Below are 23,876 nucleotides of genomic sequence, written 5' to 3'. Positions count from 1 at the left end.
ACCCAGCACCTGCCCCTTGGCCCCGGTCCTTCACCTGCCTCCAGCTGTTTGACCCGCGCGTGCACGCTGTTGATCCCGCGCAGAGCCTGCCCCCTTAAGCACGTGGACTCCCAAGTAAGGGCAGAGCGAGCGCACCGGCTTCAGCAGATGTTATTGAGCATGCTCAGTAACCGACGAGTGGTAGGTTGCGTCCAGGTGCGTGAAAGCTGACGTCATGGGCGGCCGGCTAGCGGCCGCGGCCGCTGAGGGATGGCTGGTGCGGGTAGGGAAGGGGAGACGCCGGCGCTGCGGGCGGTGCGAAGGTGCCTGGTGGCGTTCCCGGCGGAGGCCCGGGGTGAGCGCGAGCGAGCCGGGCCCTGACCGGGCTGGGAGCTCCCTGTGGCTCGGCCCCGCCATCCGGGGGCTCCTGCAAAGGGGGAGGGGCGTGGCCGTGCCGTGCTTCGCCTCGCGGGGGCTTGAGAGGGGCGGGCTGTGGAGCCCGCGAGGCGGGGGAGGGGCGGAGCCCAGCGCGGGGCGAAGGGGTTTGAGTCTCTGCGCTTGGCGGCTGTGGGGTTTGTCTGTCACCCGCCCTTCGCTGCAGTGCCCCGTGTACGGTTTGGAGAAAGACAGTTAGTGAAAGACTCGGACTTGGTGACCGTTGCGGTCCCTTCTAGCCCCCATGGCTCTGTGATTCTGTGGACACCCCGACCCGTTAGTGAAGGTGTGAGAGCCAATAGTAAACCTCCCTGAGGCCCCTCTGAAGTCTTGCAGCAAGATCGGGGAAGGCCAGATTTTACGTTCCTCGTGCTACCAAAAGTACAAACTTCGCGGAAAAGGAAAGGGAGGCGGCGGGAACCTTTGTGGCCTTTGTCGTACATCGTAGAGAAGCAAAGCAATGCACAAATCCAACAGTTATAAAATCTGTTGCAGGACACTGCTAAAGATCCAGTGGCACCGTGTGGGGAACTTTGGAAAACGTGTTTAGAGATGGTTCTCCTGGGTTCTGCTTTTGGTTTAGTGTAATCTCTCAATTTAAAAAAACCTAAAGATTTGTTTGACAGTAGTGCATGTATTATATATTTATTTGTGTAGACAATAATGATATTTAGGCACCCAATTTGGAAAAAAGCCTTAAAGGCAGGTCTCTACATTACATTTAGGCACCTAAATGAAAGTTGCCTGATTAGAGGTGCTGAGTGTTTCAGAAGGTGAGGCTATCTCTAGGCATCTTTGTTGTATGAGCCCCACTATTCCTGCTGTTTCCTTCCTTCAGCTTCACATGGTCTTTTGTCTATATGAAGTATTGTCACATGGGAGATGAATCACAGCAACTGGTTGGCCACAACTTGTTTCAGCCTGTTGTGTGGCTTTGCATATGCTGAGTCTGACAGTGAAGGACACCTCATCAATATGTAGGGTTTTGACACCTGGAGACTACAGGTTCCGGCATACAGCATGACCAGTACTAAGCTGGAGCACTGCATGTAGGGATGTGTAGTCTCCATGGTCCTTTCTACACTGGGGAAACTTTCTAACTTGTTTTAAAATTGATTAGAACAGTGTAGAGATGGTTTAAAGTGGCCTGAACTGCTTTCAGGACTTCTAAGATCGATTGATTGTAAGATTGATTTTTTTTCTTTGTCTGGTCAGAGTTGGGACTGACGGAATCTGTGCCATACCTAGACAGCCTTCTGTCTCCGCTGGAATTTTATCGGGAATGGGTGTGTCCAAACAAGCCATGTGTAATTCGAAATGCCTTCAGTCACTGGCCAGCTCTGAAGAAGTGGACATTAACTTATCTCAGGTAGGAATCTGCTTTGAAGCTAGGCAATAGCTCAGTTGAACATTACAGACCATCAGAAGAGAGCTTGTTGCTTGTTTTTTTAAATTATTGATCAAACTAGCTCAAATGAGCCTGGGATCCTGTGTGAAGACTTCTATCGGGCATCCCAGCTGCAATGGCCAAAATTCAGAAGTTACTTTCTTCCCCCAACTACTGTCCTGTACTTAGTTCCATTAAAGGCTATGGGAGATTTGGTTTTGTGTGCTAGAATTTGTGTGAGGGGAGTGAGAGAGAAGAAAATAGTGTTGGAGACTTGTTAAACAGGAAGAACATGCAGAGTGCCCCAGTCAGGGCTGCAATAAATAGTAATGTCTTGTTTCTCCAGCAGACTCAGATTTTCACTACAGCACTCATTCAGCACAAAGCAGTCTATGCTGCACACCGTGTAACTGTGGTGCATAAGCAGAAACATGCTGGCATTTCATTCTATTCTGAATGGGGTGGTTTTTCTGTGGCTGTAGGTTTGGCACAGCATTGCCTGAACTGTCCTGGTGGCATTAGCTTTGATTATTTAAAAAAACGCAAACACCTAAGCACCTCTTGTTTAAAAAAAAAAAGACAACTGGGTATGGACGTGAAATAATTCAGTGATAGAAACTTTTATGTCAAAGAGAGAGGATTTCTCGGTGCATCCACACAGCAAAATGTGATTTTAAAAAAGTTATCTAAAGTATACGTTTGTAGATTCCTCGATTGGCTGTGAACCTCAGATATATTTTGCAGGAAGGTAGCAGGCTCCAAGATGGTGAGTGTGGCAGTGACACCAAATGGTTATGCCGATGCTGTTTATCAGGACCGGTTTGTCATGCCAGAGGAGCGGCACATGCTTTTCAGCAACTTCCTGGACATTGTGGAGAAGAAGGTGATCTCCCCAAGTGTGTTCTATGTGCAGAAACAGTGTTCAAACCTGATTGAGGAGTTCCCTGAACTTTTAGGTGATGTGGAGCCTGAAATACCGTGGATGAGTGAGGCACTTGGTAAACACCCCCTGCGATCAATGAATACTTGTATAGCACTTTAAACTTCTGCGATGTTTATATGCTAAATATTTTTATGTTTCTAATTGGCACAAGTTAGTATGGCTTTGTCAACTCAGGAAGGAGGGGGCTAGTAAAATAGCTTAACCTTGCACTTTGAACTGGAGGACTCCAAAACAGCTTGCTTGCTTGCTGGGTTCATAGAGTGTGAAACTGTGCCATTGTATACATCTTTTTCATTCACAAGTGGCAAAAATGTTGGTGGCTTCCTGGGGCCTTGTCTGCACTACTGCTCGTGGTGTTGCTACCACCTGTGGAACCAAACTGATAGCAAAAGGGGAATTTTTTTTAAAGCCTGTTATAGACAGTACTCTAGAGAGCTGCTTTAATATTACACCTCTACCCTGATATAATGCTGTCCTTGGGAGCCAAAAAATATTACCACGTTTTAGGTGAAACTGCATTATATCAAACTTGCTTTGATCCCCAGCGCACGCAGTCGTCCCCCCCCCCCCCCCCCGAGCGTTGCTTTACCGCATTATATCCGAATTTGTGTTCTATCCGGTCACATTATATCAAGGTAGAGGTGTACTTTTCTGCCCTGTGTGTAGTTGAAGGTGCTTTCTTATGGTAGTAAAGGATTGTTCATTACAGTTGACTTTCCTGCTATAGCATAATTCATTTCTTTTAATGTGGTTTTCCTGATTCCTTTGGGATTTTGGCACATGAAGTGCTAGTTTGTGATTTGAGCTATGTATTGGGGACCCAGGTCTCCAGAAATTGTGAACTGAAGATCATAAGCACAGCCTTGGGGATGAATAATGCTCCATCAGTTAGTACAATGGGTCATTGCGACAGCCTTCAGTTTAGAAGGAGCTCGTAATTATTAGCTATTGTCAATCAAGGCTGACATACTTACTGAGTTGGGTGGAGAATATAAACAAACTGAGTTGGCAGAAAAATCTTAATCTGCAGCTATTTAAACATAACATTCAGATTTTCTGTTGAAAATTACTTCTTCTTCCTCCCCTTGCAGGAAAGAAGCCCGATGCTGTGAATTTCTGGCTTGGCGAGTCTGCTGCTGTGACATCCTGTACGTAGCATATGATGCTGTCAGGTCTTGTATGTGCCCTCAGCTCGGATTTTGACATGTTTTGAGGGACAAAGGGGTCGGTCTCTTTGTGGACTCCCTAACGGATAGGTTCTACTTTAACTGACGTCTTCATATGCAATGATCTTTCTTCCTACGCACCTTGTCCCAGCAATTGGCTGCTGTATCTGTATGTGCATCTGGCTTATTGTTTCAAGTGGAATACTGAAGATTTCTGCCCCATAAATCTTGGACCTTGGTTTAAAGTGAAGCAATCAAATTTCAGTCTCGTGCTTCATAGCTCAGACAAATTGCTGTAAGGGTCAGGTAGGATTCTCCCTTCCCTAGTAAAACTTTTGCACAATTAATAACATTAGGGGAGTTTTCCTCTTCTGCTGAAGTTTCTTAGCAACTTCCATACAATACATTGAATATTGGACTTGGTAGATCACTGGTCTGAGGTGGTATGGCATCTCCCATTTTTCTCTGTTTTTGTCCTAGCCATCTTTTTTCTGTGAGATTTTGAGTTTAGAGCAGAGCAGAAATGGATGGTTTAGTGGTGTAGTCATCAAGTTTGAAATACATTTACTCTCTGGAATCAGTTTCAGTTCTTGAAATGATTGACTCAACCCTTTATGCTTCTGAGATAGATTGAGTTACCTTGCAGTTTGCTCTGTAGGAGCGTATTTTGGATGAGACTTTAAAAACTGAGGTAATGTCTGCTCTTCTTGGACATTGAAGATCCCAGGACATGTTCGTAAGAGGAGGCACTAGCCAAAATTCCTGCCTGCCTTCAAACTGTTGTTCAATGTGTTTCTGTGCAGGTTGCTTGCCGGGTTCCATCCCAGAAGTGACTGTTTTTCTGTGGTGCTCTCTGCACGTTGCTGGTGAAGTGATTTGGAATCCTTTTGGATGAAAAGTGCTGCATTCTTATGAAATATCATTTCATTATTATTTCTTCCTCCTCTGGCCCAAGAGGAAGAAGCAGCCTACCACTGCCGATAAGAGTTGTCACTTTGAGTTTGCTAGTTTGTGATCCAGCGTTTGTGATGTGGTGCTTTTCTTCTTTCTCAATCTTAGTGCATAAAGATCACTACGAGAACTTGTACTGTGTGATTTCTGGCGAGAAACATTTTCTACTGCATCCACCAAGTGACCGCCCCTTCATCCCCTACGGTAGGAGATGCTTGAGAGAGAGAGAGTGTGCGTGCACGCGTGCGTGCGCGCGACTGGATAGCGTAGAGAGAGAGAGTGTGCGTGCGTGCGCGCGACTGGATAGCGTAGTGGTTAAGAGCGCCGCCCTTTGATATGGGAGACCGCCCTTTGATACGAGAGACCAGGGTTCAAATCCCGGTTGGTACCCAACTTTCCAGTAGGAGTCCTTGGGCAAAAAGACCCCCTAACGCTTCACCTGCCTACCTCAAATATGAGAGTGACACGAACTAGGAGAGTCATGCCGGCTCGGACGTCACCCGGATTAACAAGGTCCGCGCCAGATGTTGAGGAACCAGGACAATCTGACGATAAGTGGGCTACTGGAACAAACCATTCATGGATGAGACAAGAGAACCTGGAATTGATGGAATGCTACTACAACAGTAGACCTAATGAGAGGGGATATATGAACGTAGAGGGACAGGAGGACAAAAGACCTACATCCCACTTCTGAGAAAGCAAGACCCAATGCTTCAACATAGGAAAGAGGAAGCTGCCCTCACAGCTGAGAGTAACCAACTCCACCGTTCATATCCAGACTCAAGATCGACTGGAGAACAGGATGTGCGGCCCACACCTGAAGCTGAACGTCACTGCCACCCCCCCCAATGCCAGGCACAGCAGTCTGATATGAAGGCATAAAGATCATAAGAGGAAACTAGCTACAGTCATCTGGCCGGGATACCAAGGCCAGGAGAATACCTCATCAGTTTGTATGTTAGAAGAGCCAATAGAGCCTCATGACTCCCTACACCACTTAACTCAAACCAATGAACTTGGTATACGCTAAGCCCTGTAATCCTGGAGATGCTGGCTACACGATCAAGAAGAACAACATATGTACCCACCTGGAAAAGAGGTTGGACAGATAGAGTCAGGACTGGAGAGAATAGTCAGGGTAACTAAGAAGGGTGTAAGATTAAGGATAAGCACTCGGCTACTGAAAAATACAAGGGCATGACTCCATCTGAAGTCCTACGAAGACTGCGAACAAAGGCTCACAGCACGGCTACCAGGCTAAGGAAAACACTAAGAAGCAGAGCCAAAAAAGTAAATGCCCTGTCCAAAGACCATCCAGTGTATGCTCCATGCAGTGCAACAACACAAACAGCAGAGCCACCACGGAGCAGAAACTAAGAGACTGGAAGAACAATGGGAGAGAAAAAGACTCATACACCAGGCAAAGTGCGCAGACCTGAGAACAGAGCACCAGCAACCCAGAACAGAAACAGTATCATCACAATAGAAGACATCCAGCAGCGGGTCAAAGAACATGAAGAGCTTGGACAGCACCTGGACCAGACATGATCCACACTACTGGCTAAGAAACTAAACAGCATGTCGTGACGCCTAGCAGCACAGATGACCAGCTGCTAGCAGCAGCTGCCCACCCAAACTGGCTAACACAAGGAAGGACAGTGCTGATCATGAAAGACCCCTGCAAGGAACAGAACCGTCCAACTACCGGCCAATAACCGTCCCCCACAACATGGAATACCGATCAGGCATCATAGCCGCCAAGCTACAGGACCAGTATGGCCAAAGAGCAATCGCTAACGGCAGTGGACAACACAGAGCGCAAAAACCGGGCGCGGGAGCAGCCCCAAGACGCAAGCGGATCGACCAAGCGAGCACGCGTCACAGAGCTCCTCAGGCCGCACCGGCTGGGAATGGGTGCGCTGGACAAAGCAACACACAAGACCGTCCCAGAACGCAAGGGGACTATGCAACCTGGAAGGCACGCAGCAGCTGATAAGTGCCAGACAGGAGGAGGCCCCGCGGCGCTCTGCAGGCTAAACCCCGCTGCGAGGGATGGAGCACGGAGGAGACGGACAGCAGGGAACTTACCACAGCCACCTCCGCTACATGGGAATCAGTCCCGACCAAGAGACCGAGACATCGACGTCACTAACACCGGAGGAGCACAGGTGAGATAGCGGAGGCGTCAGAGCCAGAGGGAGGGGAATATAGGGTATGATACCGGGGCCACATAGCTAGACGGGGGCAGTCCACGTCCGTGAACCACGGAGAGCAGAGAGACAGCACACCAGGAGTGCACCAAGGGAGCAGGTCCTGGAAGCCCGCGCAGGGACGATCCAGCCATGCAACAGATCACAAACATCGAACTTAGAGGTTGTAGGTGGAGCGGAACCAAAAGATGACCAGAAGAACGTCCGAAGGTGAGAAACCCAAAACTCTCCCCAATTCACTGTGCGGCAATCCCGGCCAAATACAACACAGTGTCCACGAAAAGAGGGCGGGCAATGGTGTGGTGCGTACACCCCACTGCAACTTAAGGACCCGAAACCCGGACACATCAAAGCGTATACGTACGCGTCCGGGGCCCACGGACCGCCGCACCGCGCGAAATAACACAGCACAGGTCCCCATCGCGCGGGGAAGAATAGGATATAAGAAAAAATAAAAAAAAATAAAAAAAACAAAATAAAAAACAAAAAAAAAAAAAAAAAAAAAAAAAAAAAAAGAAATCACGGAGGCAGCAGGTAGACCCCAGGACTGGGATCGAGATAGCCGATAGATTCCGTCAGCAAAATTAGAGTGAAGACCAATGCAGATAGCAGGCCGGCGACAGAACGACCGGCAAGGGAGTTGCGCATGCCAGGCGAAAATAGCGACATGGGGAAAGCGACTCCGGGCGGAAAGGGCGGGAAAAAAGACACCGGGGCACAGGTCATAACTCAGAAAGCAATGGGCACCAAGCCGGGAAGCAGGGGCACCATTCCGGAGGACCAATGTGAAAAAAACATCGCAGAGACAAGCCGCAAAGAACGGCCACACAGAGCGAAGGGAAGAGGCAGGCATGACAAGTGCCGACCGAACACCAGCACCAAGGGGAGAGGGCCAGCAAGAACGACGGGGCTACCTGCAAAGCCAGAGGAAAAGAAGGCCCCATGTAAGGTGGTTAGTAGGGCACTGGTGATGAATACCGGCCAGCTAAACGGCAAGAACGTGGCAGCTAACAAGAAAAGTGGGGAGTAAGACTAGTGGGTCAGAAGACAACATTGATTGGAGTGAAGGAGATATGAGCAGGCAAAATGAATACAAAACAGTACAGGAAAGAAAAATTGAGAATGCGTGGAAATGACCAGGCCCTGGAAAAAGAGAACGAGAGAGTGACCAACAAAATGTGGGCTCTTTGGTGGAGACGTCGGCGGGAACTCGAAAGCTGGGAGTCTCCAGAGCCAGATCCCAACATTAAAAATGTAAGCGGCCAGAATGGCATCGTGAAGACGCTTAAAGTGCGGTCAGACTTTCTGCAGAACGCGCGAGCCGCTGTGAGACTAAGGGGAGAGACCGCCACCGAGGGGGAAGTGGGGAAGGACTAGTTGAGGAGTAACGAACGTAGTATATATTATAGAAGACAGAGAATAATGTGGGAGAGAGTAGGCAAAAAATAATTAACGGGAAGACCAGATATAGGCTGAGATTGCGCATGCCAGGAAACTAGAAAATAACCTCCGCCAACGGGCGTTCGTGGGAAGGCCGCTATGAGAGAGAGAACAGTAAATGGCTCCGCCGTGTGGTCGGTATAGGTCTGCACAAAGAATAAGAGGAGCGAGGGAGGCCATGCGAAAGTGCAACCTGAGAAGAAGGAGGCTCCGGGGGACTGGCTGGAGATGCTGGTAGTGAATGTAAAAAATAACGCAATACCAGACAAAGACGCGCTCACCCGCAGGCCCACGAGGTGGAGCCCCGCCCAGCAGAAGAGCCGCGTGGGAAAAAAACAAGTGCAAAAAAAAAATAATAAGATGGCGTAAACGACGTAGAATTAAGACAAGAAAATCGAGAAAGTTCGAATATCAACGAACACAGTTATCTCGGAAGACGGGACACAACAAAGTAACCTCATGGGGCAAGATGCAAATAAAGGAACGTCATGCGCCAGTGAAGGGGGATGAGTGATGGACACAAGCCTCAGCGTAGCAGATGTAAATCGGGCCAGAAACCCGAATGGGGAAAGTCGAACTTAAGAAGCTTGGAAGACGGAGTAAACAAAAAATGAAAAAACATAAGAAGCAGATAGGGGGGTGGGAGTGATCTGTGACAAAAAGAAATGTCATATGGCAAAGAATAAATGTGAGTGGAAACTCAAAAAAGACAGCAGTGCGGGAACATCAGTGAGAGAAATGATAAAAACTGTAGAGAGAAAGGGTGCCGGACGTCTGGGTGGGAAGACATGAGCCAGTATGTAAAGATGCCAAGCAAACGACCGGGTGAGAAAACAAAGAAGAAGACACTTACCCATGGCACAATATGAAAATGACGGTCAAGTGGTAAGCGTACAAAGTAGAAAGGAGGAGAACGGGGAGCGACTAGCAGTAAGAAAACGAGGAGCGCGGTGAGTAGATGACCAAGCGAAATGGATAGGACAGAAAACGAGTTAATGAGAGGAAGACCGTGACGTTGGGAAAAAGGGAAGAGAGGGAGTGAAGCAAATGTAGGAATATACAAGAAAAAATGAAAAGAAAGAAAAGTGGGGGGAGTGAAAAGGAGACAATAGGTCAGAATAAAGAAAAGGAAAAGAAGTCCTAGAAAGGAGCTAGGAACGTACGGAGGAGGGGCAAACGTGGTTAGGTGTAGAACAGAAAAGTGAGATGGGGTCACGGAAATGAAACAAGGAGAAGGAAGCTAAGGAAAGAATAACGAGAAGGGGGGAGGGCAAATAAAAAGCGGCACAAACAGGTGGAAAAGAAGGCATAGATAACTAGTCTAAGACACGTGAGGAAGAGAGTCAGTACCGGCGGCTCTTACACCGAACGGACTCGAGCAATCGAGGGAGATACGAGTGGCGTGGCCAGTGGATATTAAAGGTGCAGACAAGATACGTAAATCGTGGAGTAAAGTAGAACACCTCAGCTGACTGTAATAGATGACAAATAGTAATCAGTACTACCAACAACGGGACCCTGGCAAGTTTGTTGGTGAGTGAATATGATATGCTAAACAGAGAGGCACTACTCGGGAAAGCTGCACCGTGGGAACCATTTGAACAGGCAAAAAATAAGGGTATCGTCGGTGCTGGACACCAAACTAGACCATGTCTCCTCTCTGGCCAGCCCTCCGGTGGTGAGGAGAGGGAGCTGATTGGTGGAGCTAGCCACAGACGACATATGGAAGTCCTGCCGTGCCAGTAGCAGTGAAGAGTGTGGCCGACGGACCAGCATAAATAACCAACCACTAACTGTCAAGGCAACTGGGTTATGGAGGTTACCTTGCAAATTACCTAGTAGTCAATAAAATAAAAATAAAGGGCATCTGTAGGGTGTGTTGTCAGTCAATTAACAAATAAAGATTATCTGATGACGGTCGGCGCACGTGTCGGAGCCACAAACGGAATACGTCCAGATGTGCGAGAGGCAATAGGTGCAGTAGATATCTGAAGTGGACATAGAAGGATAAGAAATCGGTATATAAAACCGAGGCAAATGACATTGACATGACACTCACAGTGGAGGAGGAACGCAAATATGAAAACACCCATTTACCCTCCAGGCTAGTGTGCGTGCTCGGGCCTGGTGTCCGTGCGTCCGGTACCACAACGGCCTCAGCTGATCTCCATTAACACATGACGATCACACAGCACAACGGTCTGAAGCCACGCGGGGCGTGGTCCAGCGCCGCGTTCTCAAAGATTTGCCCTATACGCCCAACAACCGCCAACTTACTCGGACCCGACTGTCCAATACCATCCAGTCCCTGGTCCAAGCAACAATCTCTCCCTTCTTACCCGCACTCCGGCTCCTCAACACGCTGCTGTGGTGCGACAAAGCCCAGTTAGTCATTCTCGGTTCGCAACCGGTTCACCAATGAGCGAGTGCTATCAGCCAGTTGAAAACCGAGCATGCTCCTCTGCACGCCGCACAGTGGGTGCGACTACGCAGCAAAGTGGGGGCGTATCTGAAATATCCAACTTGTTCCAACATAGATAATAAAACCGCCAAGTACACTGCAACAGATTAGATATCAAAGTGCATATAGATCTAATCATACTACACGACATGTGTTATAAATTAATCCAATAATATTCAATTTTAAAAAGCACTCCACACCACATAATCCATACCATCCTTTCAATCATAGCTCTTTTTTTATTCTAGGGTACACAATCCTATAAAAGTCTCAGAAAGTTCAGAATAATCACAAAACCATTTATTTGTGTTCTCTGTATCAGGTATCACATTTATTCTATACTCCAGACTTTGTGCTTTTTTTCTGCGATAATAAATGTTATACAAATCAATATTTAATTGTGCACTTTTGTATCCAAGTATTAATACCTCAGTGTAAATTGGAATATTAGATGCTCTATTTTATGGAGAGTTAATATAGTATTTTCTATAGTTCACGATCAACCATACATGATCCATATATAAGAACCTTATTTTTTCTTTTGTTAGAATTCAGGCATTTACATTTAGACTTATATTCATTAATGTTTAATTCTACATATTCTACTCTTTTTTAATTCCCTAGTTTTTCCCAAGAAAGGAGATCTGCAGAGATCAAGAACTTACGGCATTGAGGGTTCTGCGCCCTTCACTTGTCCAGATTTAGATCTTTAATAATCTTTCATAAATGCACCAAATAAGCGAGTAGGAATCCATGTCTCTCGCTCGTTTAGTCCCTACAACTATAAGTCATTATGAGCAGGTGGCATTCTACACCAGCATGGCATAAATACCTGAATCAACTACACATGGAATAAGTATCTAATTAATTCATACCTAGTAGCAGAAGGATTGTCCAAAGTCAAGGATACATATTCTTAAAAATGTATTAACAAAATCAATATACGTGTGTGGAGTAGTAGAGGTAATTCTCTTATTCACAGGTTGCAAGATGTGTAGCACTGGAAAGAAAGATGTGATCAGGTTACATGGTGGTATTCCTGTTGCCGACCGTGTTATTATTTCGTCACTGATCCTCTGGCTGAACACACATTTTTCACATAGGATATAGTTATAGGTTCTAGCTGATTGATATAGTATTAATAGATAGTATATATTAATGGAGTAAAGAAATTAATTGCCCCTTGCTCAGCCGCTCTGATGGGTTGAATGTTGGTCTTCCTGCAAGCCTTCGTTAGAATCTTACCGAGATCTTGGAGGTAAAGTGTGGTCTGGCATAGGGTGTCGTTAGCTGGTTCCTAGGCAACTGCTCTCGTTCTGGACGAGGGTTCTCTGATGTTTTCCTGGATCTGTTGGAGAACCACTCATGCGCAGGCTTAGAGTTGCGACAATGTATCATATGGGTCTTCTTGCGGCTTCGACTTTCTTCCTTCAGGCCTTGGTAGTTCTCATATCGTCTTTTCCTGATGGTAGTGTCAGCAGTCTTCTACTCGTGTCCTTCTTACTAGCCGTGGTCTATCGAAAATACTCAATGCTTCTGGTTTGTAATTCCTGACCCATGTCCGTTACGTGGATCTGATGAAGTCCCACAGAATCTTAGCCCTCTATCTCCCCACAACTTCGTTCTTATGTTATGGCAATCTACCATCCTATGAATATGCTAGTAAGTGTCAGTGTGCGTACAGCCCATATATCTGCTCTGTTTACCTCGAATCACTGTTCCTTAATAGATACACAATGGCCAGCACTTGGTTGTGGCTGTTCAGGGTGTTGCTGTTTCCATTGCCTGCATCTTTTCCTCCAACTGACCGTCCTAATGTGTGGACATGTTTCTTGAGGCCTCCTCTGCACAAGTCTGCCCTTGGTCCTCTCGTAGTGTGGTTAGACCCCTTGCTTCAAAGATCTGGTTGTCAGTGCCTGTTCTTTGTGCTGCTATGACTCAGTTGCCCAGTGCTGTCTGATCCAAGCCCTCAGGTTCCTCATTTCTTGTTATGGTAAGACACTATCTAACTCCTCAAGTCATTCCCAATACAGTAAAAGTCTTTGTTTCGTAAGGCACATCCACCTGCTTGTGGGTGCTGTCGCCACTTATAACTCTCGTGTCTCCTCCCTGCTGCAAGCTACTCGTTAGTTTCCACTAAAATTCAATAAGCAAAATAATTAAGACATTGTCTAAGAAACTCCAGCAGATTTATCCTCATCATGGTTAGTGAACCATACTTACATGTAATGTATTTAATCCGGAGGAATTGATCCGGAGGTTTTTGCCAGTGAGCAGTTGTGTCTTAGTAACCCTCTGTCATCCCAAGCACGAACCCAGACCTTATTCATCTTTTGCTGGATTATTACAGTCTCTTGTGTTTGGTTGTTAGGACTATAGGCAGGTGAAAACCTCTTACATGTACGACTAATAATAGTGTAGGTTATAAAAGTACTCTTTACCGAGTGTGTTCTCACATTCGCAGGCTCCATCCCTCTTGGTGCCAGCCACTCTACCCCTACTGCGTCTCTCTTATTATATGCGTGATCTTGTCTTCCCACTGAGGCTTGTGCTACCTGTTGGATCTTGTGGCTAGTCAACTCCCTGCTCTCCCTGTCCACGGATCTGTTTGGAGTGCAAAGATTACATTGCTTGAACTTGAGTCTTGATATATTAATCTGATTCTAATGTACGATCTCCCAATTAAAGGTCTTCATGATCTCTCACTTGCCCATTCATGTTCGTGACACACTCCTCTGTTCACTCACATTACTTTAATCACTGTTGTCGCACACATCCATCCCGGTACCTATACCGCCGACCTCTCTTTACATGGATCTCACTCCAGGTGGTAATTCTGCGTATGTTCATGTTTATATGTAAATAACACTTTATTATAAATATACCTTTGCATCTATTAATTCTTAGAGATATACTGTGAGCTTACTGATTCATTCCACTGTTTAGAGGATGGCTGCTGTGCACTCCCGAACCTTCATTTCTAGTTACTCCGTGGTAATCCCTTTAGTCACGCTTTACTTTATATATCTGCTCTGAGAGTAAATGTCCTATTGCAGAATTACTCAGATCAGCGTAGCTGCACATGGCTTATTCACTACTTGGTATACTCCGCGCACTATTTATGATGGTCATCTGTTGTGTTCTCTTATGCAAGTCCGTTGAGTCGATCTCTCAGTGTGCTTTTCTAGCCATGAGCGAGGTAAGGTCCTTAGTTTCCTGTGGACTGATTTTATATCGCCCTGATCTCATTTTCACAGAGCCCTGCTCACTTATTTTGCTCCTAATATGCTCGTAAAGACATTTCATTTGTTTAGTCAATCTAGGTCTTGTGTATATCCAAATTTAGTCGCTCTACTTGAGTTTCATTGCGGATGTCTATTTTCTTCAATGATTCTAATTATATGCATAGACAATGTTGGTGTATTTTGTAAACCATCCTGGTGCTTTTTACCTCCAATCCTTTTTTCTTGCAGTTGTCCTCATGACTGGTACCAATATGGTTCCTGTCTTCTATTGGCGGTGATTGCCTGATTAGGCTTCCTGTATTGTAGGCGGTGACGGCCAGAGCTTATATAGGTCGTTAATATGTGAGCTGGTCTACGTATCCCTGCAGGTTACATTCTGTATGATTCAGCACGTGCCTCCTGTGTAGCAGTGGTTAGCTGGTTATGGGACGGCTGCTTAGCAGACGTCTCTGTATGCGGGAGGCTTAATTCTTTCCAACTTCGCATTGCTGTAGTTCTAGCCTGTTGTAAGTGTGTATATTTTGTAACATGGATCCCAGCAGTTGCTGTCCAGCTTCGTTCATTATAACATGCATCGAAATCACGAAAGGCTGCAACTGGAAAAGCTCTGACAGGTTAGAGATGGCTTAACTCGAATGAGTATGCTAGGTTTCTAGTCTCAGGTCTGCGGGCAGGCAACTGCACTGGTATGATACTCTTCATACACTATCATAGTTGTATCATATGCTCAGATACTCTACCTGGTCTGGGTCCCTGTATTAACTCTAGACATAAGTGAATATGTATGAGATGATGACACTCTTGGCAGAGAAGTAACAGCATGTAGAATTTAAGTATCGCTGTAAAGCAGAGACGAAAAAATGGCAGATCATATTGTCTGGTTATGTCATCTTAACGGTGTACGTGGCAGTGTTATATATATATATATATGAAAAATGTGTGTTTAGAGAGGATAAGTGACTAAAATAATTAAAGGTGGAGACAGGAATAATGTTCTGATAATTTTTTCAGTGTTACATTTTGCAATGTGAATAGAAATATCTACTACTCCACATAGTAAGTATTTGGTAATAATTTTTTATTCCTTGGACTGGATCCTCTCCTGGTATAAATTATTGACTTCAGTGTAGTTGATCTGATTTATGCCAGCTGAGAATCTGGCACCTGGCTCTATGCTCTTAAGTGTGGGACTGGCTGGAATTCCTCCAGCTTTAGAATTATTAAAATATCTCATCTGCAGTGAAGGCTGCAGAATCCTCATGCCCAGTAGTTCTTGATCCCTCCTGCAGATTCTTCCTTTCTGGGAAAAAACAGGGAAATTAAATACAAATATGTACGTTAATGAAATATTAAAGTTACAAATGTAAATGCTGAAATCTAACAAAGAACAAAATAAGGTTCTTATAGTAACATTAGGTTGACCACAATACCCATAGCTTCTATTTCCTATTTCTATGTTACTTTTACAAGTGCACATTAATATTGATATTTGTTAAATGCATACACAAAAGCCCATCTTGTATAGCATATGTGAACCTGTTCACAAGAACCTTAATTTTTTTTAATTCTGACTTTTGAGCTTTTAGATTTGTAACCCTAATATAAGACTAAGATCAGTTTGTGTGTGTGCTTTTTATATATGATCATTTTTCTCATAATGCTCCGGTATTGATTGAAACTTGCACTTTTATAAAATCTGTTAGAGCTAAGACTTTGCTGAAGTTTCTTAATCTTTGTTGGAAGACAGATCATGATATTTAAAGATCAGCAAAAGAACCATTTGAGTGCAGAGTTAGAAAACCACATGTGCAGAAGCAGTGAAAGAAGAGCAGCTCAGGTTTTCTAAAATGGCTGATAAGCCAAATAAGATAAAATTAGGAGTGAAAGGTTAGCGACAAGTCATTAAGAACTTAAATGAGAGCTCTCTTGGTAGAATGACCAAAGCAGAAAGGATAGAGAACAGAGTGCTGGGTAAGATAGGGAAGAAACTGTGACTTGGAAAAGGGAAATGAGATGGTAATTGGAACAAAGTAGGATCAAGAGTAGGTGAGCGTGTGTGTGTGTTGAGGAAAAGGGAAAAAATAATTCATTTGAAGGAGGAGAGGACAAAGCCCAAGAAAAGGTAGGCATTAGTGAACGTTGTGATGGAGTGCAGAACTGGTGTTAGGGAGAACAGAAATTGGAGGACTTGTGGTCACGGAATGAACAAGGGGAAGAAGGAAGCAGAGGAAAGAAAACTAGAAATGGTGGAGGGGTGATGGTGTCTTAATATTTGCGTCCATCTGTGAAAGTGTCATGTACTATGTCATTAAGACTCTGTGTTTATTAAGATTAATACCATTTAACCCTTTCTATGCTCTACACTTTCAGAACTCTACCTACCTGCAACGTATTGCATATCAGAAGATGGTTCGTTTCAGGTTGTGGATAAGAAGGCTGCAGACAAGGTACTTAGATATCTTTGTATTAAAAGAACACCATCAGCTTGACTTTTTTTTTTTATATTGACAAAAGTAGATTCAGGTATTACACCATACCCTGTTGACCCTTGCAAGTTTGTGGTTGTTATTTATGAATATGTCCTGTCTCTAGGACGACTCTTTAACTGCACACTGGGAACCATTGAAAGGAATAGCCTTTCAAAATAATGTCGTCTGTGTGCTGAACACAAACAGATCCATTAAAAATCTTTTAAATAATACCAGAGAGAGGAATTTAGCTCATCAAGGGTTAATTTCTCTGCTGTGAATACCTTGTGTTGGCCCTCTGCAGAGGGATGAATTTCATCCTAGAAAAATATCTTCTGGTGCCATAAAACATAGTAGTTATCTTTATAAACAAAGCATGTTTTCTTCACAGTAATTATTATTTGGTCAGAATGATAGAAAGGAGGCACCATACAAATACTAGGAGAAGTATGGCCCAGTGCTTAGGGTGTGAGCCTGTGGTTGGGAGGCTTGGGTCAGTTTCTTGTTCTACCATAGACATTCTGTGTGACCTTGGGCAAGTCACTCAGCCTCTCTGCGCCTCAGTTCTTCAGCTGTAAAATTAGGATAGAAATAATACACAGATGTGTTGAGGGAAAATATGTTAAAGATTGGGAGGTGTTTAGATATCATGGTAATGCAGGCTAAATAAGTAGATAAAGCTTACAGTTCAGTTTTAGACATGACGAAAAGGAAGATAAGAAGGGATAAAGATTGCAGTTATAAAATTATGCAGTTATTCTAAACTTACAGATTTTTAAGGCCAAAAGGCACTATTGTGATCATGTCGTCTGACTTCCTACACATCACAGGTCACAACCTCACCAACCCCATCCTGTAATAAGAACCATAACCTCTGGCTGAGTTAGTAAAGTCCTCAAATCATAATTTAAAGACTTCAGATAACAGAGAATCCACTATTTACTCTAGTTTAAATCACGGGTCACTTGGTGATGTCCCATGCTGCAGAGGAAGACGAAAAACCCCCAAAGTCTTTGCCAATCTGAGCTGGGGGAAAATTCCTTCCCAACCCCAAATATGACAGTCATTTGAAGTGAGTATGTCGGCAAGACCCACCAACCAGTCCCCTGGGAAGAATTCTCTGTAGTAACTCAGAGCTTTCCCCATCTAGTGCCCCGTTTCCAGCCACTGGAGATTTTTCCTACCAGCAGTTGCAGATTGCCTACAATAGCATGTGGCCCATCTCATCATACCATCCTGTCCATACATTTATTAAGCTCAGTCTTGAAGCCAGTTAAGGTTTTTGTTTTTTTTTTGTGTCTTGCTGTTCCAGAACTTCACTCCTCTGATAGTTAGAAACCTTCATTTAATTTCAAGCCTAAACTTGTTGATGACCAGTTTGTATAATTTGTTCTTGTGTCAACGCTGGCACTTAAATACTGGGGAGGCAGAGAAATTATCCTTGTGATGTAGAGAGCAATCAATCTCCCCTCTGCCTTTATTTGGTTAGGCTAAACAAGCCAAGCTCTTGAGTCTCCTCTCATAAGATAGGCTTTCCATGCCTCTGGTCATCCTAGTAGCCCTTCTCTGCACCTGTTTCAGTTTGAAATCATCTTTCCTAAAACATGGGAGACCAAAATTCCACACACAATTCTCGATGAGGTCTCACTAATGCCTTGTATAATAGCAGTAACACTTCCTGTCTCTACTGGAAATACCCCACTTGATGCATCCTAGGATTGCATTAGCCCTTTTTTCACAATTATATCACACTGTTGGTTCATAATCATTCTGTGATCCACCAATACGCCAAGGTCTTTCTCCTCTGTCGCTTCCAACTGATTCATCCCAAGCTTATAGCAAAAATTTGTGATGATGGGCTCTCAGCACGTGATCTTTCATTTTGCATTCTTAAATTTCATCCCATTTCTATTTCCATTTTGAAGGTCCTCCAGATTTTCTTATATGATATTCTGGTCCTCCTCCATATTGGCAATACCTTCCAACTTCGTGTCGTCCGCACATTTTTTGTGCGTGCGCACGCTTTTTGTGCAAAAGTCATTAATAAAAATGTTAAATAAGATTGGTCCGAAGATTTGATTCTGGGGAACTTCACTAGTAATCTCCCTCCAGCTGGACCAGTTCACCTTTCAATATGGCCCATTGTTGTCTCCCCTTTAACCAATTTATCCACCTTTCAGTTCTCATATTAATCCCCATCTTCTAATACTTTAACTAATAATTTCCCATGTAGAACTGTATCAAATGCCTTACTAAAATGCACAAAGATTAGATCTGTATTTCCTTTGGCTATAAAATCAGTTATTTTCTCAAAGAAAGAGATCCGGTTGGTCTGGCATGATCTACCTTTTTTGTAAAACCATGATGTATTTTATCCCAATTACTGTTTACCTCTGTGTCCTTAACTACTATCTTTCAAAATTTGTTCCAAGACCTTGCATTCAATGAGGTCAAACTAAAAGACCTGTAGGGGAAAAGACTGATTGGGGAAACTTTCTTAAAAATAAGTGATATTACCAATTCTCCAGTCATAGGTACTAGGCCTGAGCTTACATATTCGTTAAAAATACTTGTCATTGGGCCTGCAATTTCATATGTCAGTTCCTTTAATATTCTTGAATGAAGGTTATCTGAGCCCCCTGATTTAGTTCCATTAAGCTGATTGAGTTTAACTTCCACCACAGATGTAGTAATTTCTCCTTTCATATCCTTGTTTCCATTAGCCACCCTGGCACTGCCCCTAAGCTCCTCGTTTCCCTTATACAATCTGAGGCACAGTATTCAATTAGGTGTTGGGCCATGCCTAGATTATCCACCCCATCCTCAGTGTTTTGTGGTCCCACTTCTTTCCTTGATTTTGGCATATGTGTATCACCCAAACAATTGTAGGTTACCCAAGCTCAACTTATCTTCTGCTTTTGTTCACCTTCATACTTTCTGCCAATAAGCTAATCTTGTTTTACTTCATTCAGCAATCCTTCAAGTATGCTCTTTTCCCCTGTCCATTTTCTATCTCGGGTCCATTCCCTACCATGTAACCTCTGTCACAATCAGATCCCTTTTCCTATGCCCAAAAGAGCGTCCACAGAGTCTGCAGTTAGTACTTGGTAAATGTAAGGCTCCATCACCATGTCTTATAGAAAGGAGCATTCTTGTAATATGGTAAAGTGGATTTTACAGGATTTACAACTGTATATTTTCTGGTACATTTTATTTACAAGCTCAATAAATGAATGTTTTTGTTTATTAACTCCATTTTCAGGGAGACCCTAAAATTTTATATATTGTTAAATACCACATGTACAACATACTCTTCTCCTTGCAGGTGCCATGGATTCCGCTGGATCCTTTAAATCCAGATCTTGAACAATACCCAGAATATGCCCAGGCAAGGCCTTTGCAGTGCACAGTGAAAGCTGGTGAGATGTTGTACCTCCCTTCCCTCTGGTTTCATCATGTTCAGCAGTCACATGGTTGTATAGCAGGTAAGAAGAGCTGTTAGGGACAAACATATTTTCAGTACATGATGGCATAGTCCATTTTCTCCAGCAAAACATGGTTGGGTACAAGGGCACTTTCACATAGTCTTTTCTTCTTCACCCCTAGTAGAGTTAGCTATCTTGGCATGTGACTCTAGTGTTACCTCCTTGCAAAGACTGTTCTGACCATATCTTGTATAGAATTGCTAATGGGTGAAGAAGCTAGGAAAAATCCACTAGTCTTTGAGGCTGCAGAGAGAGCCATAACACAGTCACCCCTGTAGTAGTTTGTTTTGTTAGAGAGAGCTAAGCAGGTTATTTGATTGCTGGCTGCAAATTGGCTGACTTCATACCATAGAAAGAGAAACTGTACAAGGAAGTTTGGGTTCTAAATTATCAGACCAGTAAAAATTAGTCTTTAATGCATAAAAGAAAACTAGACAAATATACAAGTTACTTGTTGTCTCTGCCTTTTTAAACAAAAAATTCCTCCTCTGCTCATAAGATATCTTTGTGTCTCTCCCTCCTGCTCCCCCTTGGAGAGCTCCAGACTTTCAAACCTTTCTCCTCTTATATGCCTATACCATTATTGTCTGTATTGCAGGATGCAAGGAAGGGCTTTACTGTATCTGTTCTCCCATAGCCAGAGCAACTCCTTCCATGCAGAGAAAAATTAAGTAACAGATGAGCGTTGAATAACATCAACCCAGTTATGAAAACAAAGATATAACACTGCTTGCAGATATTGGAGGCATTTATTTTAGTACTTGCCGCAGCGTGGTAAAAAGACCTCATTAATTTTCATTTTAATTAAGAGGCAAAATTAAAACACTTTCCATATGATGACCAAGGCGGGATGGCGGGTTAATACATCATCCTTTAAACGGGGGGGGGGAGGGGGGCGGAGAGGTTCAAATCTAGAGTAGGCCGTAAATTAAAATGAATTTGTATTCTTGGCCTAGATCACAGCGCACATTTTCTGTTTCTAAACGTTTTGCAAGTCTGCTCAGGAAAGTCCCAGGACTGGCATTTTGAGGGGTTAATGTGAGTTAAGACTGAGGTGCATTGGCAGAGCTATGTAACAAATGTTGACTCACTGCCTGCCTGCATTATGCTTGGCTCTAGTCAGAGCTGGGATTCTTTTAAAGTTCATCCAGTTTTGAGAAATGAGTGCCTGCATTAGCTTCTAAAGTAGCATATGAATATGGCCATAAGGCATTTCTAACACCAGACCCTTAATAATTTTCCTATCTCTTGTCTCCTCAGTGAATTATTGGTATGACATGGAATATGACCTGAAGTACAGCTACTATCAACTTCTAGATTCTCTCACAAAAGCTGTGGCACTGGTGTAGCTGAGACTTGAGACCCAGTCATAAACCGTTCTGATGTGACTGAATTATATGCATCTGCCTGGAGTACAAATATGCTTGAGTCAGAAGAACTAAATATTAAATTATCCTCAACAAATGTCTGTTGGAGGATATTTGTCTTGCTTGCCTTTGGAGAGGGTATCATGCAGCCGTTCAGTGAAATTCCAGGCCAAATGGCTATCTTTTTTGGCTTGACAGGGGAGGACAGCATTTTGAAGCCTTCATGCTTGGCCTCCGATGCCTCAAGGGAGGCAGAATTTTAGTGGAGCCACTGCAGGTTTTGGAAACCTCAAATATTTAAACCGTGTGTGTTCCTTTCCCTTTGCTAGACTCTTTAGAGCAGTGGTTTTCAAACCATGGGTCGCAGCCCAGTACTGGGTCACGGAATGTCACGGTGGCTCTGATGAGCACCACTGACCGGGCTGTTAAAAGTCCCATTGGAGGTGCTGCCCAGCTAAGGCAGGCTAGTCCCTACCTGTTCCGACACCACTCTGTGGCCCAGAAGCGGCCAGCAGCAGGTCCGGATCCTAGGCAGGGGAATGGGGCATGGGACTCCATGTGGTGCCCGAGCACCGGCTCTGCACCCCCATTGTCTGGTAACCAGCCAATGGGAGCTTGGTGGGGGATGGGGCGGTGCCTGCAGGCAAGAGCCACGCAGAGTCGATTGTGCGCATCCGCCTAGGAGCCAGACCTGCTGCTGGCGCTTCCAGGGCACAGCGCAGTCTGCAGTGCCAGAATAGATGGGAAGCCTGCCTCTGCTTCCCAGCTGCACCACTCACTGGGAATCGCCAAAGGTAAGCCCATGCCCGAATCCCCAGCCCTGAGCCCCTCCTCAAACCTGGAGCCCCCTCCTGTAGCACAAACCCCTCATGCCGGGCTCCGCCACAGAGCCTTCACCGTCAGCCCAGAGCTCCCTCCCACACCCTGAACCCCTCATTCCCGGCCCCACCCCTCATCCTCAGCTCCATTGCGTTGCAGGCATCAATAATTTTCTTCAACTCAGTCGCCACAAAAAAAGTTTGCAAACCACTGCTTTAAAGAACATGCAAAGCTGTAGCCCACAGATCTGTTTGATAACTGGCAAAATAATGAGGCAAAGCCAGCTCTGCAATAACAATGTAATCATCAGCCCATGACTCCCATTCCTTATGAGACAACAATACTTCGAGTTTTAATTCACTGTGTTCAGTGGCTGTGTGTAATGCTTTGAGAATTCAGAATACAAATTGTGCAATAAAATATCTGTTTGTAAGCTTATTTAGAGTACGTCCAGACTACGCACCAGATCAGCGGGTAGCGATCAATCTATTGGGGATCAATATATCGCGTTTAGACATGATATATCGATCCCTGACCGCACTTCCGTCGACTCCGGAATTCCTATCAGGGCGAGAGGCGGAAGCGGAGTCGACGGGGCAGGTGCGGCCGTTGATCCCACGCCGTGAGGATGGGAAGTAAGTCGAAATAAGATTCATCGACTTCAGCTACGCTATTCCCATAGCTGAAGTTGCATATCTTACATCGACCTCCCCTCCTCCCCAGTGTAGACCAGCCCTTAGATACTAGCTATGGGAACCCTCAAATGATATGGGGAAGGGGAGTGATCAGGAAATCATGATCTAATTGTGATGATTTTCCATGTAAAAACATGTCTACATTTCATTGTGCATCTTGCCAATGGTTGGGGCTTTTTGTAGTTGTGCCTTCCCACTTTTAGTGGCGGTTTAAGAGTTGCTTTTCTGGGTTCATAATAACTGAGAATCAAATCCTATCTGTTCCATCAACAGAAAATTCCATTTGCTAAAGCCCATTTACCATAACCTATGACTTTTCTAATGAAAATCTGCAATTGTATGGCTTGAGTTATGGAGGTTAGACTAGATAATTGTGCCTCTGTCCTTAAAATGTGTGAAACACGTGGTCAGTGAATTATGTGAACCATGGGCCTGATTCTGCACCCCTTGTATGAATATTTTCATTGAACTCAGTGAAACTACTCATCTGAGTATAGAACTGCAGGGTTGGACCCCATGACAATGCTGTTAAATACATAGATATCACAATAGATATGTCCAACAGCATTGTTTAATATACAAAATGCCAAATTTTATTTGCTACAAATCTTCAAAGGTACATACAAGCATTACTCTATCAGGGCTTAGTGGGAGAAACTTGTATTCATATATTAGTCAAGAAAATGCATAGAAACTTTAGACAGTACTGGTTATTGCAAGAAAAATCCTTTCCAAAGAAACACATGAATTTTGAGTCTAAACCTATTTTTCAAATCTAGCTCCTGTTCAACAATTACTGAAAACTAGAGATGGACTCGAGAC

At 44.4% G+C, this 23,876-nt stretch overlaps 1 protein-coding gene across 1 annotated transcript; it reads left to right on the top strand.

Moving 5' to 3' along the window:
• Positions 1–215: 215 nt before the first annotated feature.
• Positions 216–22,786, top strand: JMJD7 (jumonji domain containing 7). The gene is made up of 8 exons (XM_032793859.2): positions 216–334; positions 1,630–1,783; positions 2,546–2,799; positions 3,836–3,892; positions 4,970–5,065; positions 16,591–16,667; positions 20,014–20,173; positions 21,434–22,786. The coding sequence occupies exons 1-8, from the start codon at positions 250–252 to the stop codon at positions 21,520–21,522; spliced, it is 972 nt and encodes a 323-aa protein (XP_032649750.1). The 5' UTR covers positions 216–249; the 3' UTR covers positions 21,523–22,786.
• The last annotated feature ends 1,090 nt before the right edge of the window (positions 22,787–23,876 follow it).

Source organism: Chelonoidis abingdonii, chromosome 4 (assembly GCF_003597395.2).
Source record: "Chelonoidis abingdonii isolate Lonesome George chromosome 4, CheloAbing_2.0, whole genome shotgun sequence".
Classification (NCBI taxonomy): Eukaryota; Metazoa; Chordata; order Testudines; family Testudinidae; genus Chelonoidis; species Chelonoidis abingdonii.
The sequence above is the reverse complement of the archived record's forward strand: the minus strand, read 5'-3'. Positions and strand labels throughout refer to the sequence as shown.